Source organism: Syngnathoides biaculeatus, chromosome 16 (genome assembly GCF_019802595.1).
Source record: "Syngnathoides biaculeatus isolate LvHL_M chromosome 16, ASM1980259v1, whole genome shotgun sequence".
Classification (NCBI taxonomy): Eukaryota; Metazoa; Chordata; class Actinopteri; order Syngnathiformes; family Syngnathidae; genus Syngnathoides; species Syngnathoides biaculeatus.
Window position 1 is genome coordinate 22,173,440 of NC_084655.1, and position 23,288 is coordinate 22,196,727.

At 47.5% G+C, this 23,288-nt stretch overlaps 1 protein-coding gene across 6 annotated transcripts in view; it reads left to right on the top strand.

Annotated features, from left to right (window-relative positions):
• LOC133514359 (BAH and coiled-coil domain-containing protein 1) overlaps positions 1-23,082 on the top strand; it is a 66,494-nt gene extending 43,412 nt beyond the window's left edge. For 3 of the 6 annotated variants that reach the window (XM_061845992.1, XM_061845993.1, XM_061845998.1), the window contains exons 4-29: positions 3,950-4,075; positions 4,244-6,547; positions 7,299-7,413; positions 7,511-7,710; positions 7,791-7,952; positions 8,178-8,479; positions 8,582-8,927; positions 9,461-10,393; positions 12,111-12,280; positions 12,369-12,505; positions 12,584-12,694; positions 14,826-14,940; positions 15,200-15,410; positions 15,496-15,672; positions 16,508-16,681; positions 16,788-17,071; positions 17,196-17,267; positions 17,365-17,494; positions 17,581-17,695; positions 17,949-18,024; positions 18,724-18,832; positions 18,907-19,020; positions 19,107-19,253; positions 19,426-20,663; positions 20,770-21,006; positions 21,095-23,082. In XM_061845992.1, coding sequence (XP_061701976.1) covers positions 3,950-4,075; positions 4,244-6,547; positions 7,299-7,413; positions 7,511-7,710; positions 7,791-7,952; positions 8,178-8,479; positions 8,582-8,927; positions 9,461-10,393; positions 12,111-12,280; positions 12,369-12,505; positions 12,584-12,694; positions 14,826-14,940; positions 15,200-15,410; positions 15,496-15,672; positions 16,508-16,681; positions 16,788-17,071; positions 17,196-17,267; positions 17,365-17,494; positions 17,581-17,695; positions 17,949-18,024; positions 18,724-18,832; positions 18,907-19,020; positions 19,107-19,253; positions 19,426-20,663; positions 20,770-21,006; positions 21,095-21,304 — 8,315 coding nt within the window. In that variant the 3' untranslated portion in view covers positions 21,305-23,082. The remainder of the gene's footprint in view (positions 1-3,949; positions 4,076-4,243; positions 6,548-7,298; positions 7,414-7,510; positions 7,711-7,790; positions 7,953-8,177; positions 8,480-8,581; positions 8,928-9,460; positions 10,394-12,110; positions 12,281-12,368; positions 12,506-12,583; positions 12,695-14,825; positions 14,941-15,199; positions 15,411-15,495; positions 15,673-16,507; positions 16,682-16,787; positions 17,072-17,195; positions 17,268-17,364; positions 17,495-17,580; positions 17,696-17,948; positions 18,025-18,723; positions 18,833-18,906; positions 19,021-19,106; positions 19,254-19,425; positions 20,664-20,769; positions 21,007-21,094) is intronic. The other 3 variants (XM_061845996.1, XM_061845995.1, XM_061845994.1) reach the window with 3 other exon arrangements.
• The last annotated feature ends 206 nt before the right edge of the window (positions 23,083-23,288 follow it).

Sequence of the window (23,288 nt, forward strand, 5' to 3'; positions counted from 1 at the left end):
AATCAGGCATTCTAATGTGTCGATAAAGTACGAGTACCTCATGCCAGGTGGTAGTTTATACTTACAGACCATAAGATGAGACCACAAGATGGTTGAGATTCCAGAGATGCAGTGTTGCCCAGAGATATGAATTTATTAGCGCTCGCACTTGCACTTTTAGGCTTAACGTTGGCGTTACTCCAACCGATTCGACATTTGTGTGTCGCAAAAGCCTTGAAAAAAGTCGACTGGGTTGGCCGGTGTGAGAAGCGCTAATATTTATGCATTCTTTTTTGTTATTTTTTTTTTTTTTTTTATGGCGCCTGTCCTCGGCAGGGTCACGTGTTAGCTGGCGCCGATCCCGGATCGCTCTGGACTGATCGCCGGCCAATCGCATGCGCTAATATTTAGCGCAGTGCAAAAGAGGTTGCTGCAAATGTGGAAACAATTACGGAGAAACGGAACAAAATAAATCACTTAAATTTACGACACCAATTAGTAGTCCATTCCGATTTGATATTTGCCACAATTTTATTTTTCTTCCTCTCTGTTTGGATCAGGCTTAAGGGTTGAAGTCATGATTTATTCCCGTTTTCCATCCTAATCCGAGGGTGGAAGTGGTTTTGCGCTGTTTTATGCTTTTATTTTTCAGTCGTTCAGTCAAAATGCAAAAGGCGTACGGGAGGGGAAAAAAACAAAACAAAACAAAACCGAACCAAAACAAATTCTGGTACAAAAACAAAGCAGTAAATGTGCTTTTTCAATGATGTTGCTTGACAATCAACTTACAGGCAAAATTCTGGGTTCCTTGCTGGCCTCGAGCCAGCTGGACCGGCTCCAAACCCCCAAAATCTGAGCGCCGTCCGCTTCCCAGATACGCACTCGCTTGCCTGTCTAATCCACTTTGGTTTGTTTCGCTTCTCCAAGCCTATCTTCACTGGTCCATTTTTGCCGTCGGTGAGCAGTGGCTCACGTTCTCCTTTTGTGGGATTTCAGATGTCAACCCAAAGGCCCCCACCGCACCCCCCGAGTCGGCTGCTGTTCCTCTGCTGCCGCTTTAATTCTCTGTCTCTCTCTCGAGCCGGTTTGCATCCTTTCCTTTCAATTAGTCAGACCTGGAGAGATGCACCGTCATGCTGCCCCTCCTCCGCCAAACATTTTTCATCTTCTCTCCTCCTTTTCTGTGTCTTGATGCTTCTGTCCCTTTTTTACTCCATTAGCACGAGCTGACAGGCGGCCCGGCCCGGCCCTGCCCGTCCCCCCCTCGCCGCTTGCCATACGCCCTCTCGCCCAAATCTTACGGCGACTTCCTGAAGCGTCGGGATGTGTGAAACCTTTCTCATGACAAGATACTCATTACAGCCAAGACATGAGTGCTGAAGATTTTTTTTTTAAATAATTTTACAATTAAATGACTGCCCAGATTGTTAAACAATTCCCCTACAGCATTAACAGCGAGTTTACTAAAGGTTTTACAATGGCAACAAATTGGCTCAAGAGCAGATAATTTCAATTTCTATTGTCTCCTAGGGTGTGAAATTATTTTGAAATATGAACAATTTGGAGGTGGACCGGGATCCCAGAGCAGATTGAGTTTGACCTTTACGGTTCCGACATCAACAATTGGCCTTTATGGTACACTGTACCAATGTACATTGACTATCCACTTTTATTGTTTGGCGGTCCCGCAACAACTAACCTTTATGGTTCCACGGTACATCAACAGTCGGCCTTTTACACATCAGCGTACATGACCCTCGATACAAGTCAAAAGTTTGAAAAACTTCATACTCTTCCTCTGCCCCTCACTCAGAAAATTCATAAGTTGGGGAACTTTTTATTTGAGGAAGTGTTGTGTATATGTATATATATATTTTTTTAACAATAATTACAGCTGATTTGTAGCGGCATTTATGAAGACAAACTCCCCAAATAAAAGTCTCCAGTGTTCTACCTTGAGAGCTTCCTGAACACAACAAGCAAAATTGCGCCATTTTTAAGTATCGGGGATAACTTCATTTTGTAAAATCCAATTCAAGTCCAATTTTGGAATCAAAAGCCAAGCAGGAACTGCTGAATAGCTCAAATGTTTTCTCTGCCTTCACCGCCGCCGTTCACCGTGCCCTTCTTTGTCCTTCTTGTCATTCAGCTTCTCCCAAGCCGCCAATTCGTGAGAAATACCTTTAGAACGTCTCGGGATGGCCTCCCTCCGCGCTGTTAGTTCTGCCTCCTGCGTCGCCCGTTCAAAACGAGGGCACGCTTAGCCAAATCCCCTCTGTGGCCGCTGACTTTTTTTTTTTTATTGTGGAGGCAGAGAAAGGAAGTGGAGCCGCTGTGCAGTCAGCAGACAGCGCTAACACCCTTCTTGCGTCGCCTGCAGCAAGAGCAGAAGCAGCAGCAGCAGCAGCATCTTCCCTTGTCCCGGCCAGATTAATGGCTGAATGAGCTCCGCCGTGCCCAGCCGATCCCCCTCCCCGCACATTTGCCGCCCCAGTGGAGGGCATGCTGAAATTGAGCGGGCTGGCATTATCGGGCACAGCCAGACCACGCTGTGAAAAGGGATTACGCCATCAATCGTCAACCCCCCAAAAAAAAAAAAAACAAAAAAAAAGCCCGTCTCCCAGTCTGGATAAAGACTCGCCAAAGAGCTCGCTCTCTGTATTTCTCTCTCTTCAACAAAAGGATTCCCCCTCTTTCCTTTGTAAATGAATTGACATAAATTTGTGTGCTTATTAATCATGACAGCTAAGATAGAGAATGAGACAAATGGGGATCGGGTAAAAGAGTCAGAGCGGTGGAAAAAAAAAAAAGAGGTGAAAGAAAGTGAGGCTACTGTGTGTAATTATCACCCTGTTGCCCTCTGTGGAAAGCGACCCCCCCCTGCGTTATTGTTGGCCTGTTTGCCCTCTCTCTGCATTTCATTAATTAAGATGAGAGGGCACAGAGGGCGGGCGGAGACGAGGTCATTTAGCCCACAACAACACTCTTCCCTTTTCAGTGCCACCAACAAGCGCCGTCCCCATTGTTCCAAGAGCTAAAAGTGAGACATCTAACGCTGCTGATGGAAGGGGGGGGGGGCCAAAAAAAAAAACAAAAAACAAAACGTGCAGCCGCACACACGTGAAGCCAAGTGAAGTGCATCTGCGCTTTCCAGGATCAGGCTTGCACACTTGCCAACATAAATACATCTGTCTTTCATTTAGCTTGTACAACATTTTTTTCCCCTCCCTCCCTGTCCAACCCCCTCCTCTGCGATCCACCGTATACCAGGTGTGACGTGTTTTAACATCAGGATGGTGCAATGTCCTAACATCGGGACGGCCACCGTCTACCTATAAAATCTCACTCTTGAGTATTGCAAGAGATTTTTGGCAGACTATCGCAAATCAACCGTCATCGAGACCAAACCTTGAACCGTAGGAGACCGTTCTTCTTGCTTGTTGAGGGATCGTGGTCACACAGCGCTTCTCTGTTCCAGAAGTTCTGGTTAGTGGTTGTTCTGAGCAACGCTGTTGCCGTTAACGGACCGGCAGAAATTCCAAACCAAAGAACTGTTTTGTTTTTCAACGCAAGTCGACTTTTTGCAGATTCAACTCCCTTAAAGGCACCGCAACACAAGGATGTGGTTGATCTGGTATATAGGATCCAAGAGATGCAACAGGTCAGGATAGGGCAGAGGAGCGGCTTAAAATCCTTCCGATCAGATGGTCTCATGGACATTTCTGGGAGACTCTTGAAAAGACATCACAATCCAACCTCAAGCCTGTGCTTATCGGGTATTGTCTGCATTCTAAATTCAGGCAGGAAAGGCAAACACGATAGGCAGGGCCACTCCTTATTTGCGTATGAACACCACCAGCTGCATGGAACCGGAAGGATTATGTCGAGTTTGTGGGGATAACTGCATCATGGCGCTTATTGCCCCGTCTTATCTGCTATCTCCACCCCTTCCTCTTATCATCTATTTCAGCCGCCGCGGGGTATCCTCGATTCTCAGGGAGTCTGGCCCACACTTTTCTTCCCATGAGCCACTTGGATCACCATGCCAACAGTGGAGTTCTCTATGGTCAACACCGTTTCTATGACACCCAAAAAGGTGAGGCGCAAATGATTCAAATGTAATCAGACCTCATAAAGTAAATTGAATCTATAAAATATTGTAAGGCATAATCTGATATGGGTATTTATTACAAAAAATGCCCTCTGAATATAGTCATTATATGAAATCTTTTTCTTATTTGAGTTGTCTTTTCCTCTGTGTCAGAGAACTTCTACATTCGAGGTCTACCGTCACAGCCACCTCTCATCTCAACCAATCATAGTCTGGCACCAATGTCCAGGGCGGGCTCGGGACTCTCTCAGGGGCCCTGCAGCAGAGAAAGAGATCCAGGTGGTGGAACAAGTCTGCTTAAGAGTCTTAAAGAAGGAACTATGGAGAGAGGAGTGGGACCTGGCAAAGACAAGGATCGGTCTACTAGTAAACAGGAGGTGAAGGAAAGACAGCAACAGCAGCAGCAGCAGCAGCAGCAGCAGCAGCAGCAGCAGCAGCATCACAGCCACCAGGTTGCCCTCCCCACACTCCACCATCACCACCATTCCCACTCCCATCAGCAGCATCCGCACTATCCTCAACATCCGCTGCCCCTGGAGGAGGTCAACAGCCGAGCCCTGGAGAGGCACAAGGCTTCACTCCCGATGGAGTACACCAAGGAGCCACAAATTATGGGCAAGCCTCTGAGTGCTTGCTTGCACAATGGCAAGATACAAAATGGAGAGACGGGAAATGTGGCCGGGTCTAAAACCTCTATGCCCAGTTGTGGTGGGGAGGGCGCACCTCTGGGAACTATTGGAGGTGGAGGAAACGGTCATGGCAGACATATGGGATCTAGCGGAAATAGCCGCTGCACCAAAGAAGGGATAAGTGGGGAGATGCGGATTAGCGAACAACCATCGGACTGCCTAGAAAGGGGTCAGGCACCACTCCACCACTCTTTGTCTTACTCCGTACCCCCACCCTTGCAATTGGGTTCCACTGGAACGGCACACCCCCATCCGCACCCGCACACTCACCCCCATACACATGCGCACCCGGGTGGCTTCCACTGCCTTCAGCTTCACCCGAGCCACCCACACCATCCACACCCTTCCCACCATGCTCACCACCACCCAGAATTCTTCTGTCCAGCCCCTCCTGCCCCGCTCGGTAACGCTGCCTCGCATGACAGGGGACAAGCGAATGCAGGACGTGAACCCAAAGTCACCGGGCCTACATTTGTGCCGTCTGTGGCAGACACAGGAGAAAAACATGGTGGGCCGTTCCAGTTTTGTAACCCCGATTGCCAGATTGTCGGCAGTGGAAGTGGCAATACCAAGGACAAAAACGTGGACAAAAATGGAGGTGGTGGACACCACAGTAATTGGCATAGAAAACAACAACAAGATCAGCAACAGCACTCATACAGAAAGACTGAGAAGGCTACAGACTGGATGCAGTCGCACCATCATCATCTCCAAGTCGCTCAACTTCCTCCACCAATTCAACAGCAGCAACAACAACAACAGCCTCCACAAACACAGAAGCAGCACCAGGCTGTACGCTCACGCAGTGTCGAGTGCGTAAACAATGCGGTTGACATGGACATGTTCAGATCCTCATTGACCCAGGTACCCAAGACTGGACACTCTGTCCCCCATTCTGTCAACACTTCTCCTTACAGGGACTGCTCTCATCCAGGACCCCCACCAAATTCCTCCCCACTTGGAAACAAAAACATGAGTCAGCATAGCGGTCCGGGCGGTAGCTGCTCCTTACAGAGAGATGGCCAAAAAGTAGCCAGGATCCGCCACCAGCAGCACGGACGATCCGGCCCAGATGCTCCCCCTTCGGGTGACCTAAACCACGGAACGGTGCAGGAGATTAAACGAAAGATGGACATGTCCGCTTACAGTTACGGCAGTAACAGTGGGCAGCAGCACCACCAGCAGCCCCCTGTGCCGCAATGGGCTATGAGACCCACTCATCACATGCCACACAGTGAGGAAGAACAGAGAAAGTCCTACATGGAGTTGGGAACCAGTACTATGCAACAGTCACAGCAACAGCAGCAGAGAATGAATCAGTCTGCTCAGCCAACATCTGCACCTCCGGTCAGTCAGCAACAGCAGCAGCCACAGCAACAACCTGAGCCCCAAGGCTCAACTCGGGCAGAGAGCAGCGCCATGAAAAGCTTACTTAAGTACAGCAACCAGCAACAGCCGCAGCTCCTCTCGCAGAAAACCCCCTTTGGTGGTCTCGGGAGCCTAAAATCGGGCCCTGCTGGAGGCAGCTGCACCCTTCAGATCAACAAACAGAGTCTACCATCAAGAAAAGGCCTGGTCAATGACGGCGAGCGTCCCGATTACGGGGGACGACATCGCGACATCGGGGAAGCGGGCCACGGGGAAGGCGAGGTGCGGCAGCCGCCGGTTGGGATTGCGGTGGCCGTGGCGAGGCAAAGGGAGCCGTCGTGTCGTTCGGCAGATGGTCATTCCGCCAGCCGACATGGCAGGGTTCATCCCACTGTCAAAGGTACAGTCAAGCTTCACTACGTCAACTATTACAACTAGAGCGGACCCCCACGAACCGGACAGGGCCACGAATAGTGAAAATCCATTGATAACTGACACCATTATAAGTGCATTAACCAAGATAAGACGTAACTCTGAAGGTGCCAAACCACAAGTTCGCGGGGGTCCACTGTACGTTAAAAATGCCCAATATTTGCAACCTCGTATTTATCTAGTAGATTGCAGCACCAATCACTACTAATGGGTCTCACCTCTGTTTGTACCTTTTAGTTGGAATGATTTAATGACTTTTATGGTTTTTGTTAATGTTCTATTCTCATCGCGGTTGTGGAGTAACAACTTCATTCCGACATTCTTCTTTCAAAGAGCTCGTAGACAAACCCGCAAAACCAGCAATTAGAAACATTTCAAGCTACAACCATTTTTATGCCGGCATCATTAAACCATAGACCGTATACGACCGAAGCCTGTAGTTCCGAATGAAGGCAATTCGAACATCTGGAAAGGAAAGATGACATCTGAATTGCTGTCACAAGTATAGCATCTTTGAAAATGCCACAGATGTTGTGGACGACGCCCCCCTATTGCTGATTGGCTAGGATAATCTCACATGGAAGTATGAGCTTGTTGAGTCTCTCGTGGGTTAACGTTAGTGTTTTGAGAAAAGGTAAGCCACCAGGGAACGTGTCCTCACCTTGACACACACGGCTGAACGGAGCTAGTCAATTGTAAAGCTAATGTTTGTCTCGCAGGACCGCCCCACACCATGTACCCCCCTGATCCAACTACTGAGCAGGAGAGGAAAATGATGAGTGGGGAACAGATAAGTCTGACGTGTTTGGACAGGGACCGAGACGCATACATCAGGTAAGTCACTCCGAGTCATTTATTTTACGGATCAAGTTTGCATCCTTGTCTAGTTTTCCATCCCCTATGTTTGCCTTTTCCTCATATCCTGATGCAGAGATAATAAGGAGAGGGTGGAGTTTTCAAGGATCCATCCCTCCAACAGCTGTCACGGGGACCTCACTTCTCATCTCGTGGTCCCAGGCGGGACTTCCCTCCAATCTGGCCAATTAGCAGACCCTGCTGGGCATTCTGCTCACCACCACTGGATGCCAAGAACTGGTAGCCCATCCCTTTGGATGACTGGACACTCTTATGGTAAAATCGGAGCTGGTTTTAGAATTCATTCCACGATTTGAGGGTTGAATGACACATCGTTGGCGTGTTCGATTTAAAAGCAGGCATAGGTCATACGGCCCTGCACCAGAATCTTCCCCCTGGTTTCTCCGCATCCATGGCAGGCACTCTCCAACCGGTCCTGCCTCTGTCTCAGGATCCCTCTGCCCAGTTGGTGGTCCTTCCCACAGACGCCCCTGCGCATCCTGCGCCGCACCACCTTGGTATGTCCTAACGAGGCCCGCCAAGTTCAGAGAAAACGAGCTTTTTAGCTCCCGTTGATTCAGGAACATACGACACAGATTTGGATTTGGATTTTTAAATACAGTATTCGTGGTGGGTAGATAATGACAATGCTGCCTGTTCATTTTTGAATTCATGTTTGGGTATATTTTGAGTGTTTAAAAAAAAAAAAAACCTTATTCGTCTCATTCTTCCACTTTCATTAGATGTGATGGAACAGCCAGGGCTTTGGCCCCCAGTGTACACCGCCCGGGGCCCGGCCTCCCACATGCAGCATCCCACGGTGTACTCGCGATCCCAGTTTCTACGGCAACAGGAGCTTTACGCTCTCCAGCAGCATCAACAGCTTCAGCATCAGCACCAAAGCCACCAGTCGCCGCAAACGCATGCACAGCCTCATCAACCCCAGCAGCAACAGCAGCAGCAGCAGCAGCAGCAGCAGCAGCAACAGCAGCACAAACCTGTGCACGGCATGGATATGCAACAACAAGTCCCTCACAATGCACAGGTTACTGGAAACAAATCTTATGTTTCGGTTCAAATTCATCTCAAAACTCTCCCGCAAGGACTTCCATATATATTTCCTAATGTGTCGTCTTCACGCTTACAGATGCAAAAGAGGGCAGATGAAGCCTCTGTTGACCTGGAGGAACTTACCCCCAAACCGAGGACATCAAAACCATCCAAGCCCTACTCCTACAACCCCCCTCAAAAGAACACCGCACCCCCTGGAGCCTGCACTGCTCTCTTGTCCCCTTGTTGCCAGTCCCCTTCAATGTGCCCACATCCCAAGAGCACTCCCTCAACACCTTGCCCCGCTCCCAGCCCCGCTGTCACGGCGCCCCGCTCTCCTGCGATCAGTCCAGCCTCGTCCCAGATGCCCAAGGGGGCCAGCCCCCAGGATAAGCAAGGTGACGGCCAGGCCCCACAAGATTACCCAGAATCCGTTGAGCCTGGTAAGCAGAATAATTTCAATGGAAACATTATTAAAGGTATCAAAAGAATTTATAACTGAAGTTAGTACATTCAGTATTTGAGGTGATAGACATTAACTTTTACAAGGTCGAATCTAAGGACTTTTAAAGTATGTTTAAAAAAAAAAAAAAAAAAAATCCCTTCTGAAGCTTTTTCCACAACACAATACAGCTGCGGTAAATGACATATTCAAGCACTGATGCTTTATAATCAGTTGGAAAAATGAGATTAAGCAGACCGCATACCTCGGTCATGGCCCAAAAATTCAAATTTGGATCATAGACATCATTTATACACCTTTATAAATGCCAATAAACGTCCTCTTTCACAATCCTAACAAAAGCGGTAAAGGGAAAAACAAGTTAAAAAGGATCCAAATCCACACAGAAATGTACTGTAATCGGTATTATGCACGATAGAATTTGTGCATAAATGTTGATCGCAAACAGATTGAGGATATCATGACCCTGTTGGCGGGGTTATTGAAGTAATTGAAATCTCTTTCTCCCCCAAGACCTGCCTCCGGGATACACCTACTCGGCTGTCACGATTGGCTACAGAAGCGGGCCTTCTCCTCAGGATATCCAGCTTGCAGAGCCAGCCGACCTGGAGGCGATCCAATCCGAGCCCTCCGAGCATGCCCCGCAGTCCCTCTCTAGCATAGGGGAGGGCCTGGACTGCCAAGTGATGGTCAGGCCTCGCCCGGAGCCAATTGCACCCAAGGAAGTAGAGCACAGAGATGAGAGGAGCATCATCAAGGGGGTCCTGGACCACAGGGAGGAGGTGGAGGCAGCAGTGGCGACGGTAGCCAACTACGTATCAACGGAGAATGAGGTGGAGGAACAGGGGGCTGCCGAGGAAGACGTGCTTGTCTGCCCCCCTGCTGACAGCCCGGTGTGCGAGGCCGCTTCCTGCCCAGTGCCCCTTTGCGCCGAGGAACCTGAAAGGTCAGAGACCGTCATCACCTTGGAGGATGATGATGACGACGATGATGAGCCCATGGATGAGGAGAGCCAGTTGGAGCATGTTATGTCAGAAGAGCAGAAGCCAGCACCGGGCACCATCGCAGAGCTCAACCCGACATCCCCGGCAGCCCTTGAGGAGCAGTCTGGATCCACAGAAGAAGTCAAGGACAGCAAGCAAGAGCAGGCCGCCGACAACGCATCGATGGATATGGTTTGTCTTTCCCCTGCCGGAGCGTCTGTCCCGAGCCCAAGACAGGCGAGTGCTGCCGAATCCCAGAAACCTCTCGTCCCCTGCTACTGGAGCCTTGAGCTGCTCATCGCGGCGGCCTTTTGCACAGACATACCCCCGTTTCCCATGCTTCCTTCGAACACGCCATCGGTCGGCCCATCGCGGCCCAAGCCCTGCCAGGGTATGGAGCTTCTCAGTGAAGTGGCCGACCTCGAGTTGCAACAGAAAAGGCACAGCAATGGGGAAAGCAAAGGTAAGAAAGCAATTCTTCTCGTAGCCATTAACACACCCCAATCAGTAGAATCCTCTTTTCCCTCTGAGACCGCCTCCCACTTCCCCCTCAGGGCGAGAGCCTGTGTTGCTCTGCGCTGCCTCCTAGATTCTTCTCTCTTCTTCTCCAGCTCTGGATCCTCTGGTGAACTCTCCCTAGGGAGGTCCTCTCCATACCTGCTTGCTGTTCCTTTCTTTGGTGCGCTAAAGGCAGTTTTTATTTCCTAAAAGTCTTCTGACTCAGTGCAAAGGCCTCTGGAGGGAGAGAGAAGAAAGTAGTAGGACAGGGTTGAGCGCTGTCAGAGAGGATGTTCACCTCTCTCTTTCCCTTACATACCTTCCTTGGGGAAGGGCATCATTATTTGAGCGACACATGCGCATGCGTATGTTCCAGGCACCGGGCTAGTTACATTACCACTGAAAATGGGAGTCACAAGTACAGAATATGCACACAGATATACAGTACATTGTTTTACAGTAAAAGAAACTCAACGATTGTTGCGGCACTTCCCCACACGCACACAACACCACAGAGTGTGTGTTCACGTCAATGTTTCCAGCACCCTGGAGCATTGCCTTGCTAATTAGAACCCATTGTTTGAAAGTGGCTTTAAAAGCTTCCTTGTTTTCCAAAGTGCCATGTGTTTTTATATCATTCGCGCAAAGGATGTTTTGAGTTTACCACAGCGTCCTAATGCATTTAACAGCTCCCAAAAGGGACTTCTATTTCCAAAAAAAAAAATGGTTTCATCTACTCGTTCCAGAGTCAGTGATGCGCTCGTGACGTGACCGCCGTTGACAGCTCAGGGAAGTGGCGTGTTGTTTCAAAGTCACAGCAATAGTCCGTATCAAAATGAGTGCCGAAACAAGGGGGACAACAAAGACAATTCATTAGTCTTGAAAATTTCACGCAAGCCGTAATGCAATCCTCTGATGTTCTTTCCCCGCTCTCATTGCTGAAAGCTTGGTAAAGATCGCGAGCCGCGTATCAAAATCTCGGGAAATGGTTTCTGGTCATTTGTTACCTCAACAAATGCGCAGCGATGGCCTTCGAATGCTCCGACTATAAAGACACGTACTGGCTCGCTTTGGCCGTGGTGGGAATTTTCCCCATCCGGCGGGGGTTAACGCCTGTGTGTCAAGTTTTACCTTCACTCACTTCTCCCAGCCTGTCCGACAAGTACGTTATGTGTAACCCCGAGTCGCCCAGTATCTGTAGTTTGACTGCGGGATGCGACATCACTCTGTGAAAGCGCAGAGTTGTGGCGACAGCAGGATAGACGTAAAAGGCAAAAGGCGGATAAATGCTATGTTACGGCTATCATGCGGTAATTGTATGAGACACGTCAAGCCCCTTTCACACTACCTGTCAAGGCAGTCGTCGGTTTTCCCTGCTCTTTATCATCGAGTTGTTCGCCGTGAAAGGTACCGCTATGGAATGGGGGTGGCCCAATCGTTTGAGGTTTAACAGCGACACTGAAGTGCCTGAGCGTATTGGAATTCCACAAGGCCGGTAGTATTTTATACTTTAGACCACACCAACGCACATCTATTTGATTATGGTCTGCTGAGTGTTATAGTCGTGGCAATATCCCACCTTGCTGGATTTTGTTTAAGAGGTGCCAGGTGTGTTGATCTTGCAATTTCGCGGGATCTCTTTACGAAAGAACCACCGACCGCATCTTTTTCTTTTCCGACAGAGGAAGAGGCGCTGATGTTCGACCTTCACAGCCTCGCAACTCTGGCGACAGCCCGATCACTGGAGACGAGTTCACAGGGAGGCGACAGTGCGCGTTTGGGTCGACAATACTCAGCCCGCAAGACCGTCAACTTGCGTCGAAAATGCAGCTGGACACCGCGCAACGAACCAGTAAGAAAACATTTGGAAAATTGGTGCTAAGATCTTTTCTTTTGGTTTCATTCGCAAAAATAGCAAAGAAACAATGGACACTTAACAGGTGTGCCAAGCTAAAGGCAGTATGGAAACGATGGACGGCCCTGAGCTTGAAATGCGTGTCAAGTTGGCTGAGCTTCAGCGTCACTACAAAGAAAAGCAGAGGGAGCTGGCTAAGCTACAGAGGAAACACGATCACCAGTAAGTGAGACTTCCGGACCATTTATACGCATTTGGAGTGTACACCAGCATGATTTTTTTCGACACGCGCTCAAACAGAAAAGAAGAAACGCCACGTAGCCCAGCACGGAGAGGACCGGGACGACCCAGGAAGAAGAAGCCCATCCTCCCCACAAGCTCGGCGTCGTCCGAGGGCCAAAGAAAAGTCAAGTATGCATAACACCGCCATCATCACATACAGGGCTGCCTTTCATTGGCATTAAAAAAAAAAAACCCATAATATTTCATAATTAGAGTACTGTGAACTCCTTAACAATCTTGCCCCACAGAAGGAACGTGGCACGACAATATCATCATCATTGGTCCAAAGAGTCAATGTGGGTCCCGAAGGTGTTCAGTACAACAGTCTTAAGAAAATGTCTGCAAATATTTTAGATGCAAGGAAAATTGAACATAGTTTAAAAAGACAAAGAGAAGAGGACTGCTTCAAATGAAGGTCCGTGTTGCCTCAAATAGTGCCCCAATTGATCGCTGGGCATGAAAATTGAGAGAATTTCACCTAAAGAAAACAATATCTCGACCACCGTGTTGCAGTAGACAGTAGAGAGCTAAAGTTTGAAGAAGATTTTAAAGCGAACGTGCTGCTTTATGCGGCATGGAGGATTCCGGACCAAAAGCTTCTTTTTGTGGTTTCTGGGAAACAACAGAGCCCTGAGCTGCCCTTCTCCAATGTCACCTCAACTCTTCGTTCAACCGTGTACCCTTGCCCCCTTGCCCACCCAGCGCTGATGCAAAGGGAAGGGGGGACGCTGATGCCGGGTGACAGCGAAGCCCAAACGAAAGGGTCACGGGGCCTCGGCCCTGCGGCAAGGTGGGCTGGAGGGAGGGTAGCCGCCACAGAGCATGGCATGAGGTTGTCGGGTGTTTCGCAAGCTGTAGGACAGGGTACTTCCTCACTGCAGTCTGGATGAATGAGTCGCAGTTAGTTGTGATATTCGGGCACCGGGTTCATCGCAAATTGCGAAAAACCGGGAGCGGGTGTCGCAGTTGCTGTCATTACTGTGTTGAGCAATGTGTGAGACTTGCATTTGTGCGTTAAAAATGCACGCGTCACAACATTTACGCATACATTGATTTTCTGTGAATTTATCATTGACGAGTGCTGCCGTGATGGGCATCGCCGTATTGTAGTACAGCTTTCGACATCACGCAATGGGAAAGTCAAGTCAGTACAAGTCATAGTTTGCCATGCCTGCAGTGGGCTGATTCTTGCAGACAAGTCAGACTTTGCTTCTTCCTCTGTCACTCTCCTTGCAGTCTGTTGGCACATTCATTGTGTTCTGTTATGGCTTCACAAGGTCACTTTCTGATTATGAAATACAGGGGCTGTTGAAACAGCCATATTTTTCACTAAAATCCATTTTGGCCACGCGTGGAGGCGGAAAACCTCTGAAAATGTATTCTCAAAGAGGATCCTTTTAAAAGCGTTTGTCACCATTGCCACGATCTGATCGCTGAAAACGCTCATTTTCTCAAACGGACGACGTGGACAATTTTCAACCCCGAAAGAAATGCCGAAAGGCAAAGCTACAATTGATCATTCTTGCGTTTGCGTATCGCTGCCATTGAGCAGCATCCTCCTACCTCCAAAACCATTATTGTTTCTGGAGGAAAATACAAAAGCGCGTTCGTTGAGCCATTAACACTGCAGTGTCAAAGAGAGCAAGCCTTTTTCAACGCTTGTGCGCATACATAACTGGCATGAGGTCGTTGTTTTTTTAATTCTCTTGGCACTCAAACTTTGTCCACTCTGTCAATGTTCCACGTTTCATGGCCTGCGCACAACACAGGAGAAGGGAGGTTAATCTTTGTTGTGAGCCACGGCCCTGACTTTCTTTCCAGTGTCAACTGCAGACAGGCTTCCGTGGAAGATGATCAACAGCATTTTGAAGTGTTTGATCCGCGATGCTGCTCAGTGCTGGCAAAAATGTCCAAGACGATATGAAAATGGAACTGGAGCTTTATATAATGTTCACTGAAAACAATAGTGCTATAGTTGAACACGTGTGATGTGTTCCAACCTATGCTAGTTCACGTTGATCACGTGGATCTTTCTTCAAACGGCCCCAGTTTCCTTGTCAGATGAGCAGTTTTTCCAACAACACTGTACAGATATCCTTCTACTTTTATGTTACTCTACTCTTCAGACTAAGAGCGAGAAGAGTTAGTCGATCCCACAGGGTGGTGACTCCACTGTTGTCATTGCGCTGTCCTTACTCCACTGTGTTCTCACAAATCACTGGCGTTCTTTAACGAATTCATCTCTCGTTTTGACCGACAGGCCGATGGTGGCGGGGCATTCCCTGACGCTTGAGGAGTTAGGAGGGGGAGGAGAGAGCCAGAGAAGGAAGAAGAGGCTGTCCGCTCGAGGGTTTGAGCAACTCGGCAGCGCACAGGTCGGGATCCCATTGGCCACCGTGCCTTTGTCCTCCATGTAACTCCAAATTAAAGAGGGCAGAATTGCTTCTTTGCCTTTGAAATTTTACTTTGTGGAGTCCACTTCTAATTACATACAACACACAGGTCTAAACCTGTGCACTTCATGCTAAATTTTACTGTAGACTTCGGCTTTTCATGTTCCTTTTCACCTTTTGTAGTCTCGAATGCTTCGAGGTGGCATTAACTAGGTCTCACCGTCCCTTTCTGCTGAAGCAGATAAAAGCTCAAGGTTGCAGAAAAGGTGGTCCTCAAAGTGTTCTGGGCTCCAAGTTGGCTGCCGACGTGGCACAGCTCAAACAGAAGAGCCAGAGTAAAAAGATTCTCGCGGGGATGCACTACCGGGACAAGGACGTTTCACCGTGCAACTCAAAGCACGGACACAGAAGTCAGGGGAACAGGCGAGAATCCGGGGGACACAGCGACACAGGTACTTCCTTTCCCCTTATTTCATCCTTAAAACAAGCCGAAGTTCAGGAATCCTGGATCTCAGAAGGGTTGCCCAACTCTCTCAGCAGGAAGCGTTGACAGCGGCACTCAGGAGTACTGGGCTGGGGATCTGCACCGTGGATCTAAAAAAGCAACGCATGATTCCGGTGGTCACAAAAAGACCGGAGCCAGGGGTAACCGTGGACAGAGACTGGAGTCGTTGGGAGAAAGTTCCAATCCTGAGAGTGACTCCTCAGAACAAGGTCAAATGAGATTTGCCTTTGTTCAACACTAAAACTTCCACTGAGATTCGGGTCCTTGCAGGCCAAGTCTTGTTTTGCCGACGCACCACCCACATCTCATTATTTTGACATTTAATTATTCAAATCGCACAGGTGTGAAATGAACTCCACTAATATAATGCAAAACATCACAACACGTACAGCTAACAGCCTCGTTTTGATCAAGAGCGAAAAGCACGTGGCAGCTAACCAGATGGGCTTCGGGGCAAACGAACCCGAAGGTACCGCAGCCAACCTTACCTGGAGCAGATGAATGCTAATGCCGTGCACACACGCGAGACAGCAGTGCCACTTTCGTGAGCCTGAAAATCCAGGAAACACTTTGAAGGTAACCAGACGTGGGTGAAAAGGTGAGGAACACCTTGTGTTGAAGACAAGGTGCGTGTAGATATTTTGACACCTGAGCGATCAGCCTTGTTGGTTGATCTTGCGCTACATGCGCAGCTGTGGACACTTGCCTGTGAGAGGCTTTGACAGCCCCGGAGTCGAAGAGACTGGCTGGCTCAAGGGGAGCAAATGCGACAAACACACACTCACACACATAAACTCGCTCCCCCTCGGCGTCGTATTCCAGCTCTGTTGTATGTGGTTTCACACCAGGAAATACCATCAAGGCAAAACACTTAATACATCATCTCAATGAACAAACAGGTCAACATTGACTTCAATGCTAATGAAGTGTTTGTGAAATAATGGCGAAACCTTCAAGATAATCACGGTTAGCAATGCTTTTGATAAGACTGGTAACTTTGCAACTCAAGAATGTGTGCTCAGTATTTCCTCCTTTTCTAATCAGCAGAGGAAGAGGAGGAGGGAAGTATTGATAGTGATGAAGTTCAAGATCCAAGACCCCAACCAGCAAGAGATGTGACATCCAGCTCTCCTGTGACAGGGCCGAGTCCTTCGTCCATTGTAAAACTGGAGGCCAATCAGAAAGCCAGGAACAAAAAACAGAGACAGGAGCTTTACGGTGAGGCTGGCGGCTGATTTATACGAAATCTTCACGAGAAGCATCTGTTTTGTGTTTCTCTTCGTGGCTTGTTAACAACGTCTGTTTCTGTAATTGAACCGCGCAGGCTCCCTTACACTTTGCGGCATAGACGGGGAGGTCAAAGTGCGAAAGAAGAATCCCTGCAGGTTGAGCCTGGCCAGTCCGGTCAAAATTCGCCATCAGGACCACACCACAGAGGGGGTTAGGAAACCATGTGCACCCAGGTCCAAAGAGCCTCGGTGGGGGAGCCACGGCAACAGAGGCAGCCGTTTCCGTCGTAGCATGGGGCTGCCTCCCTTTCCGACAACGAGCGAGAGGTTAAAGAGGGCTACACGTAAAAGCACCATGTTGAGAGGAACAGTTAATAAGGTAAGCAGCAAAAACATCCCGAAACGGACAAACTGCTTCCCATTGCCAAAAGTGCATCAGTAAAAACCAATGTCAACAATTTGGAGCACGGTCCTGAATGTTTCACTCTCGTGTTGTCCATTAGCGGAGAAATTGCTGGGCCGCAGTCTCAAAGAGCGAGGACGGCGGCAGATGCAGAACAGTCGAGGAGCAACAGGTACCAGCGAAAAATTTAAACAGGCAAAAGCCCGAGTCACTCTTTTAACGTTAAATAAATGCCGACATTTTCCAATTTTTCTTGCAATGATCCACAGGCGAAAGGTCGAGCAGTTAGTCGGCTCCTAGAAAGCTTTGCGGCTGACGAGGGCTTTCAGATGGACGGCGGCAGCTTCTCGGAAGAGGAGGCGGACGACAACGGTGATTCGTGTTCCAAAACCCCTGAAGGTCAACACTTTCGCATATGCACATCTCGCAAATGTTTCAGGGATGCTAAAATATTTACTGGGGTGCTTGTGTTTTTTCATTTGCAGTTCCTAATTGTGTCTTGACGAAAGAACTGTTAACGGACGGACTGAAGATTCTGGTCTCAAAGGAAGATGAGCTTCTGTACGCGGCCAGGATCCACACCATGGATTTGCCAGATATGTAAGCAGTTACACAACCAGTTTTTTATTATTATCATTATCAAACCGGGATTTATTGAATACAGATTGGCGGATTACCATGTTTACTGTAGGTTACAAATACAGGCTTTTAGGCGTGTGTGTGTTGTTTGGCAAGGATATCAAAACTGATATACTGCACACGGCAATCAGGCAGCAAAGACAATTGCAACGATAACATGGAAATGTCAAGTTGAACGATTAAAAAATAACACATTTTTGTTCTGTCTTTCCAGATTTAGTGTTACAATTGATGGGGAAAGAGGAAACCGTGCAAAGATCTATTCTTTGGAGCAAATTCTTCGGGAAGCCGTAAGTTGAGCTACATCAGTGTTATTTGACCCCGAGCGTTAAAAAAAAAAAAATTCTCCTTAACCTAATTATTATGAAGGCCAATTCGCTTTACGGGACTAAATCTCAGTGTAACTAGAACCCTGAACTGATTATGAATGGATATCTACACGGAAGGGTAACTGCCGCTTGCCAAAAAGTGAACTTGAAGACGAGTTTGGAGCGACAGGCCCCCCTCTTGGCCACGGTTTTCTTCCAGTAGCTGAGATAACTTTTTGACTAAAAGATCCTCGGCTGGATCTTCAGAGACATGATCCACCATTTTCACCGAGCACACAGGCTAACACCCACATCCACCCTTTATCTTTCAAAAGAGTCTCTCGTCATGGCAACAGTAATTGAAAGTAACCTAAAAGAGCCCCCAAGTGAGAGGCGGATGTTCGGGCTGCCTGCATTGTTGGAACGAGGTTCTGGCAACCAGCAATCACAAGTTCTCTATTCAGGGTTTCTTTTGGTATTACACGGCAAGTCAGGGTTCACTACATCAAGGCTTCCGTTCCTTTCAGTCCTCATTGGCACGCGGTCACGACAGGTAGTGATGGATGCTTAGACTTGTGCCACAGTGGATGTCCAGGAACTTGGTTGGACTTCAGTATGTGTTAGCTAGTGATTCTGCACCGCTCGTGATAAATCCTAATGACATTTTGGTCTGCATTTCAGGTCCTCGATGTACGGCCAGATTCAGAGGCTCTGTTGAGTGATGGAACCAGGGTGTGCGCTTACTGGAGTGAACGCTCACGCTGCTTGTACCCAGGTTATGTTCGCAGAGGTGAGACCCCTTCCTGTATATCTGTGGATCCAGATTCTCCACTCGCTGATGAATTGCATATTTGTTTATTTCAGGGATTTCAACCGATGAGGCGAAGCCAGGAGTGATGGTGGAGTTTGATGACGGAGATCGAGGGAAGATTTCTGTCCCAAACATCCGCCTTCTGCCTCCGGGATATCAAATTCACTGTGGGTGTCTCCCTTCTATGCACCTTTTCAGATTGTTTATCTTTTAATAGATTTCAATCATTTATCATTTACATATCATTTCTAAGGTGAGGAGACATCTCCTGCTGTGTTCGTACCCAGTGGGAGTCAGGTCAAGAAAAGCCCCAGTTTCAAACATGCATCGGGTGACAGACACAACACTGTCAATATGGTCAAAAACAACCAAATGCTAACCCTCCAAAAAAGAAGACCAGGTAAGAATTTGCCATTCTTCAAACTGTATCAACAACAATATGTTCATCTTAATATTTGAGGACATTTGGATAATTATGTAAAATTATACAGCAAACATCAAATCTAATCTCTGTCTACAATAGATAGCAATGCTTCAATCTATTTTTTTTTTTTTTTTTTTTTTTACCCTAGGGAGACCAAAGGGATCTGGGAAAAAGCAAAAACAACAACAGCTAGCCGAAAATGCCAATAAAAAGTCTCCTCTTTTTGTGGCTTGGCCTTCATTGACCGGAACCAGGAAGAGGACTTCCCACAATCTATTTCAGCTCAATGGGACACCAAGAAAAGCCTTGAGATTGAGGGAGGATGACTCATTTGGCTTGAATCAGATCCAGCCCTCCGTCTCAACCCAATCCAAAGGGCTTTTCAGCAGTAGCTCCTTTGAGGTGGACTCGTTCAGTAGCATTGCAAATGGCTACTCCCCCTTCTGTACCAAGTCTACAGGATCACGTCCAGATTCATCCGTTGGTCCTAGAAGTGGTCTTTATGGACAGAGACAAAGACAAGATGACTTGGTAGTACCGAGGGGAAAGAAGTCAGGACAAGAATTTCCAATCAAGTTAGACCATGAAGGAGTAACCTCCCCAAAGACCAAGAACAGCAAGGCTTTATTGCTACAAGGTGGCTCTTCCGGGGTTAGCGGAATGCCCAAGACGGAGGTTTACTCACATCCGGTCCTTCTGGTTAAAGACAACAAAAAGGGGGATAACTCTAGAGTTGAACTTCTCAAAGGAACCACGCCTCAAAGAAAGCCTTCCACTTCATTGCATCTAGGAGAATATGGAGACTTGGGCTTCAGTTCGCACCGAGAATGTCATAGCTCCTACTCTGACCTGGATGATGAAGAGGAAGAAGAGCAGGACAGGAAAAGGAGTGCACTTGCATTAGTTTCGGGAGGTTTAAGGACTGCGGGGCATTTCCTCTCTCATATGTCAGTTTCATCCTCTTCTTCTGGTACATCCAGTTCCTCTTCATCAGGTTCAATATCAAGCTCCAGTCTTTGTTCCTCCGACAACGACTCCTCCTACAGCTCAGACGATGAGGAAAGTTCTACACTAATGCTTCAGAACTGCCTGTCCTCTCACCGGGGAGTCCTACAATCCAGCGAACCCTCCACTTCCTCACGGCAACATTCATTTGTGGCTAAAGCGTTGGCTGTTTCCAATACCAAAAGATCACCCGATGAACACGTCTCCAACAGTAAATCTCTTAAGAGGAAAGAGTGCAACAGTTCAATCTCTAAGTCATCTCGAGACTTTGTGAAGAAACCGAGAATGCAACCAGATGACATTTCATATATTTCGAGGCCCAAGGTGTCCGCATTCCTTGCAGGACGCCAGATGTGGAGGTGGTGTGGCAGCCCGACACAGGTGAGAATTTCATGATTTCCATTTCAATCGGTTGTCAACTTGAGGGGATGTGAACGGTAGAATATCGTTGTCATGGAAGATGTTTGAAATGTGTGGAATTCCACAGCGGCGAGGCGTAAAAGGCAAGGCCAAGAAGCTTTTCTACAAGGCCATCGTGAGAGGAAAGGAGGCAGTAAAAGTAGGAGACTGTGCCGTTTTCCTCTCAGCCGGACGGCCTAATCTACCATACATTGGCAAAATCGAGAATTTCTGGGAGTCTTGGACCTCGAGCATGGTAGTCAAAGTCAAGTGGTTCTACCACCCCGAAGAGACCAAGCAAGGAAAGAGGCAGCGAGATGGCAAGGTAAGCAGACACTTGTAGCATACTGGACATTCAAATCAAGTATCTATTTATTTATTTTTAACAAACAGACCCTTTCCCCCCCATCCAGCACGCCCTGTACCAGTCATGTCACGAGGACGAAAATGACGTTCAGACAATCTCGCACAAGTGCCAGGTTGTGAGTAGGGAGGAATATGAGAGTCTGACACGCAATCAGAAGCTGAACAGCACCTCTCCAGACCTGTATTACCTGGCTGGGACGTACGACCCCACCACTGGTCAACTGGTCACTGCTGAAGGGGTTTCGATCCTGTGCTGAACCTTTCGAAGGAAACAAAACTACTGAAGAACTCCTTGCCGGAAATATTAACGTCCATTACTTTACGTAGAAGACTCTCCAAGCCTTGTAAAGTGACATCTGTTGCTTGGTTTACGGCTGTCTGTCTTGAGATTACACACTGGAAACGATTGGGATCAAACCTTCATGGAAGAGATTTTGACTTCCGTTACTTGGTCCTTTGAAGAAAAATGGCTAAACTCTGGGTCTTCCTGTGCATCGTAGCCATAAAAAAAAAAAAAAATAAAAAAAATGGTGTTACATTGGTCAAACAGTCCCCTAGACCCTGCTTCTGTCATGTGGTACCAGAACAGAGCTGGGCCCAGAACCACAAGGCAATGGGTCTCTCAGGACCAATTCGATTAAGGTAGCCTTACCTAAACTAAGAAGTGAAAGCGAGACTTGGGACTCTCCCAAAGCCTCCTCATTCCAGGGAAGTTGAAAAATGTATAAAGTTGATGTCTGTAAATATTTTGAAACTGATCCAAATCAAGCCATACACTTCAGTACCTCTCACCTGTCTTCACTGTTCAGGTGTACAGATTGTCCAGATGGATTATTGTATTGTCGTCTGTTGTATATAAAGTATGTACAGAAAAGCTATTTTATACAGGATTATATTGTATATACGAGATCGTATCTTTCCATGTTTGCAATTGATTTATTTTTATATGTGTATAGATTCTTGTTGGCTTTTTTTTTCCTTCCTTCCTTTCTTTCCTTCGCTTTGGGAGCTCACGATTGAAGATGTTGGTGTTGCACTACGTACGTACGCCCTGCTGAGACAGAAACAGACAGCACAGAAAGAGAGAGAGAAGGATTTGGTGTATAACAGGGCAAGACTCGCTCTCTGAGAGATTTCGAGTCATCCTGTTTTAAAAAGGTCAAGTGGCTTTTTTTTTTTTTTTTTTTTTTTGTAAATGTTCAGTTACAATTTTTTTTTTTCCTTTAATTTTATTTATGTACTTTTTAAGTTTTAGGAGACTGCGATCATTCATACTGCTTTAAGATATGAATGACAGTTGTGTCATCACTAATCATGTCCGTACAAATTAATTTAGAACAAGACCGGGCCTTTTAACGAGATCATGTGCGACATCCTTAATACATACCAAAGTGGCTTTAGTATCTTTATTTCGATTGAACACACGCAAAGCATTGGATTGGAATCGCAAATCATGGCTAACGTCTTCTCCCAACACTCCTCCACCGTGTCCGTATTGAATCTGCAATGGAACAACGGCTTCTTGCACTTGTACCTGCGGTTTTGTTTAGTGCAAAAACATTGAGGAGGAGGGTTGGGGGGGGGGGGGGGGGGAAATAGCCTGCCAGGGGAGCTCGATCATGAATGTCCAGGTACTGACAAAATACGACATTGAACAGTTTGAACATCCTGCATCTATTTTGTACAGTACATGCGCATACTCGTTACTAACTGTGAAGGACAATCAGATTCACAAAGCAATGGACAAAGTTCATTCAATCTGAAAACGATTTTGATTTGAGTTGTGCCAAGTACCTTTTGTCTACTTTGGTCTTGTTTTATATCCTGACTCTTGTATTCGCAAAGGTTTATTTTGTTTGCCAACACTTATTTATTTTCACGTCAACGTTGCTGTTTGTTGGAGGCAAAGAGCGCTTTATGAGAATGTGACATTGTTTTTAAAAATCATTGTGATGTCGCATTTTGCATTTCTTAAATAAAAGTGGTCTTCTAGAGGCCAAACGGTGAAAAGAAATAAAAACACTGGATTGTTCTCATCCACAAACGTCTGCGGATCACGTCCATTATTTTGGTTGTTGCCCTCGTCAAATTATCGCGGCAGGTACGCGCGGCGCACTTCACAATTTGAGCTCGCTCGGATTCACTGGGAGAAGGCGTCATCGGACACAGAGGCCTTCGCCTGCCAAATTTTATTTGTTGCGGTAAGTCTTTCTGTGTAAGTGTCTCGGGCTGAGCGAAGTT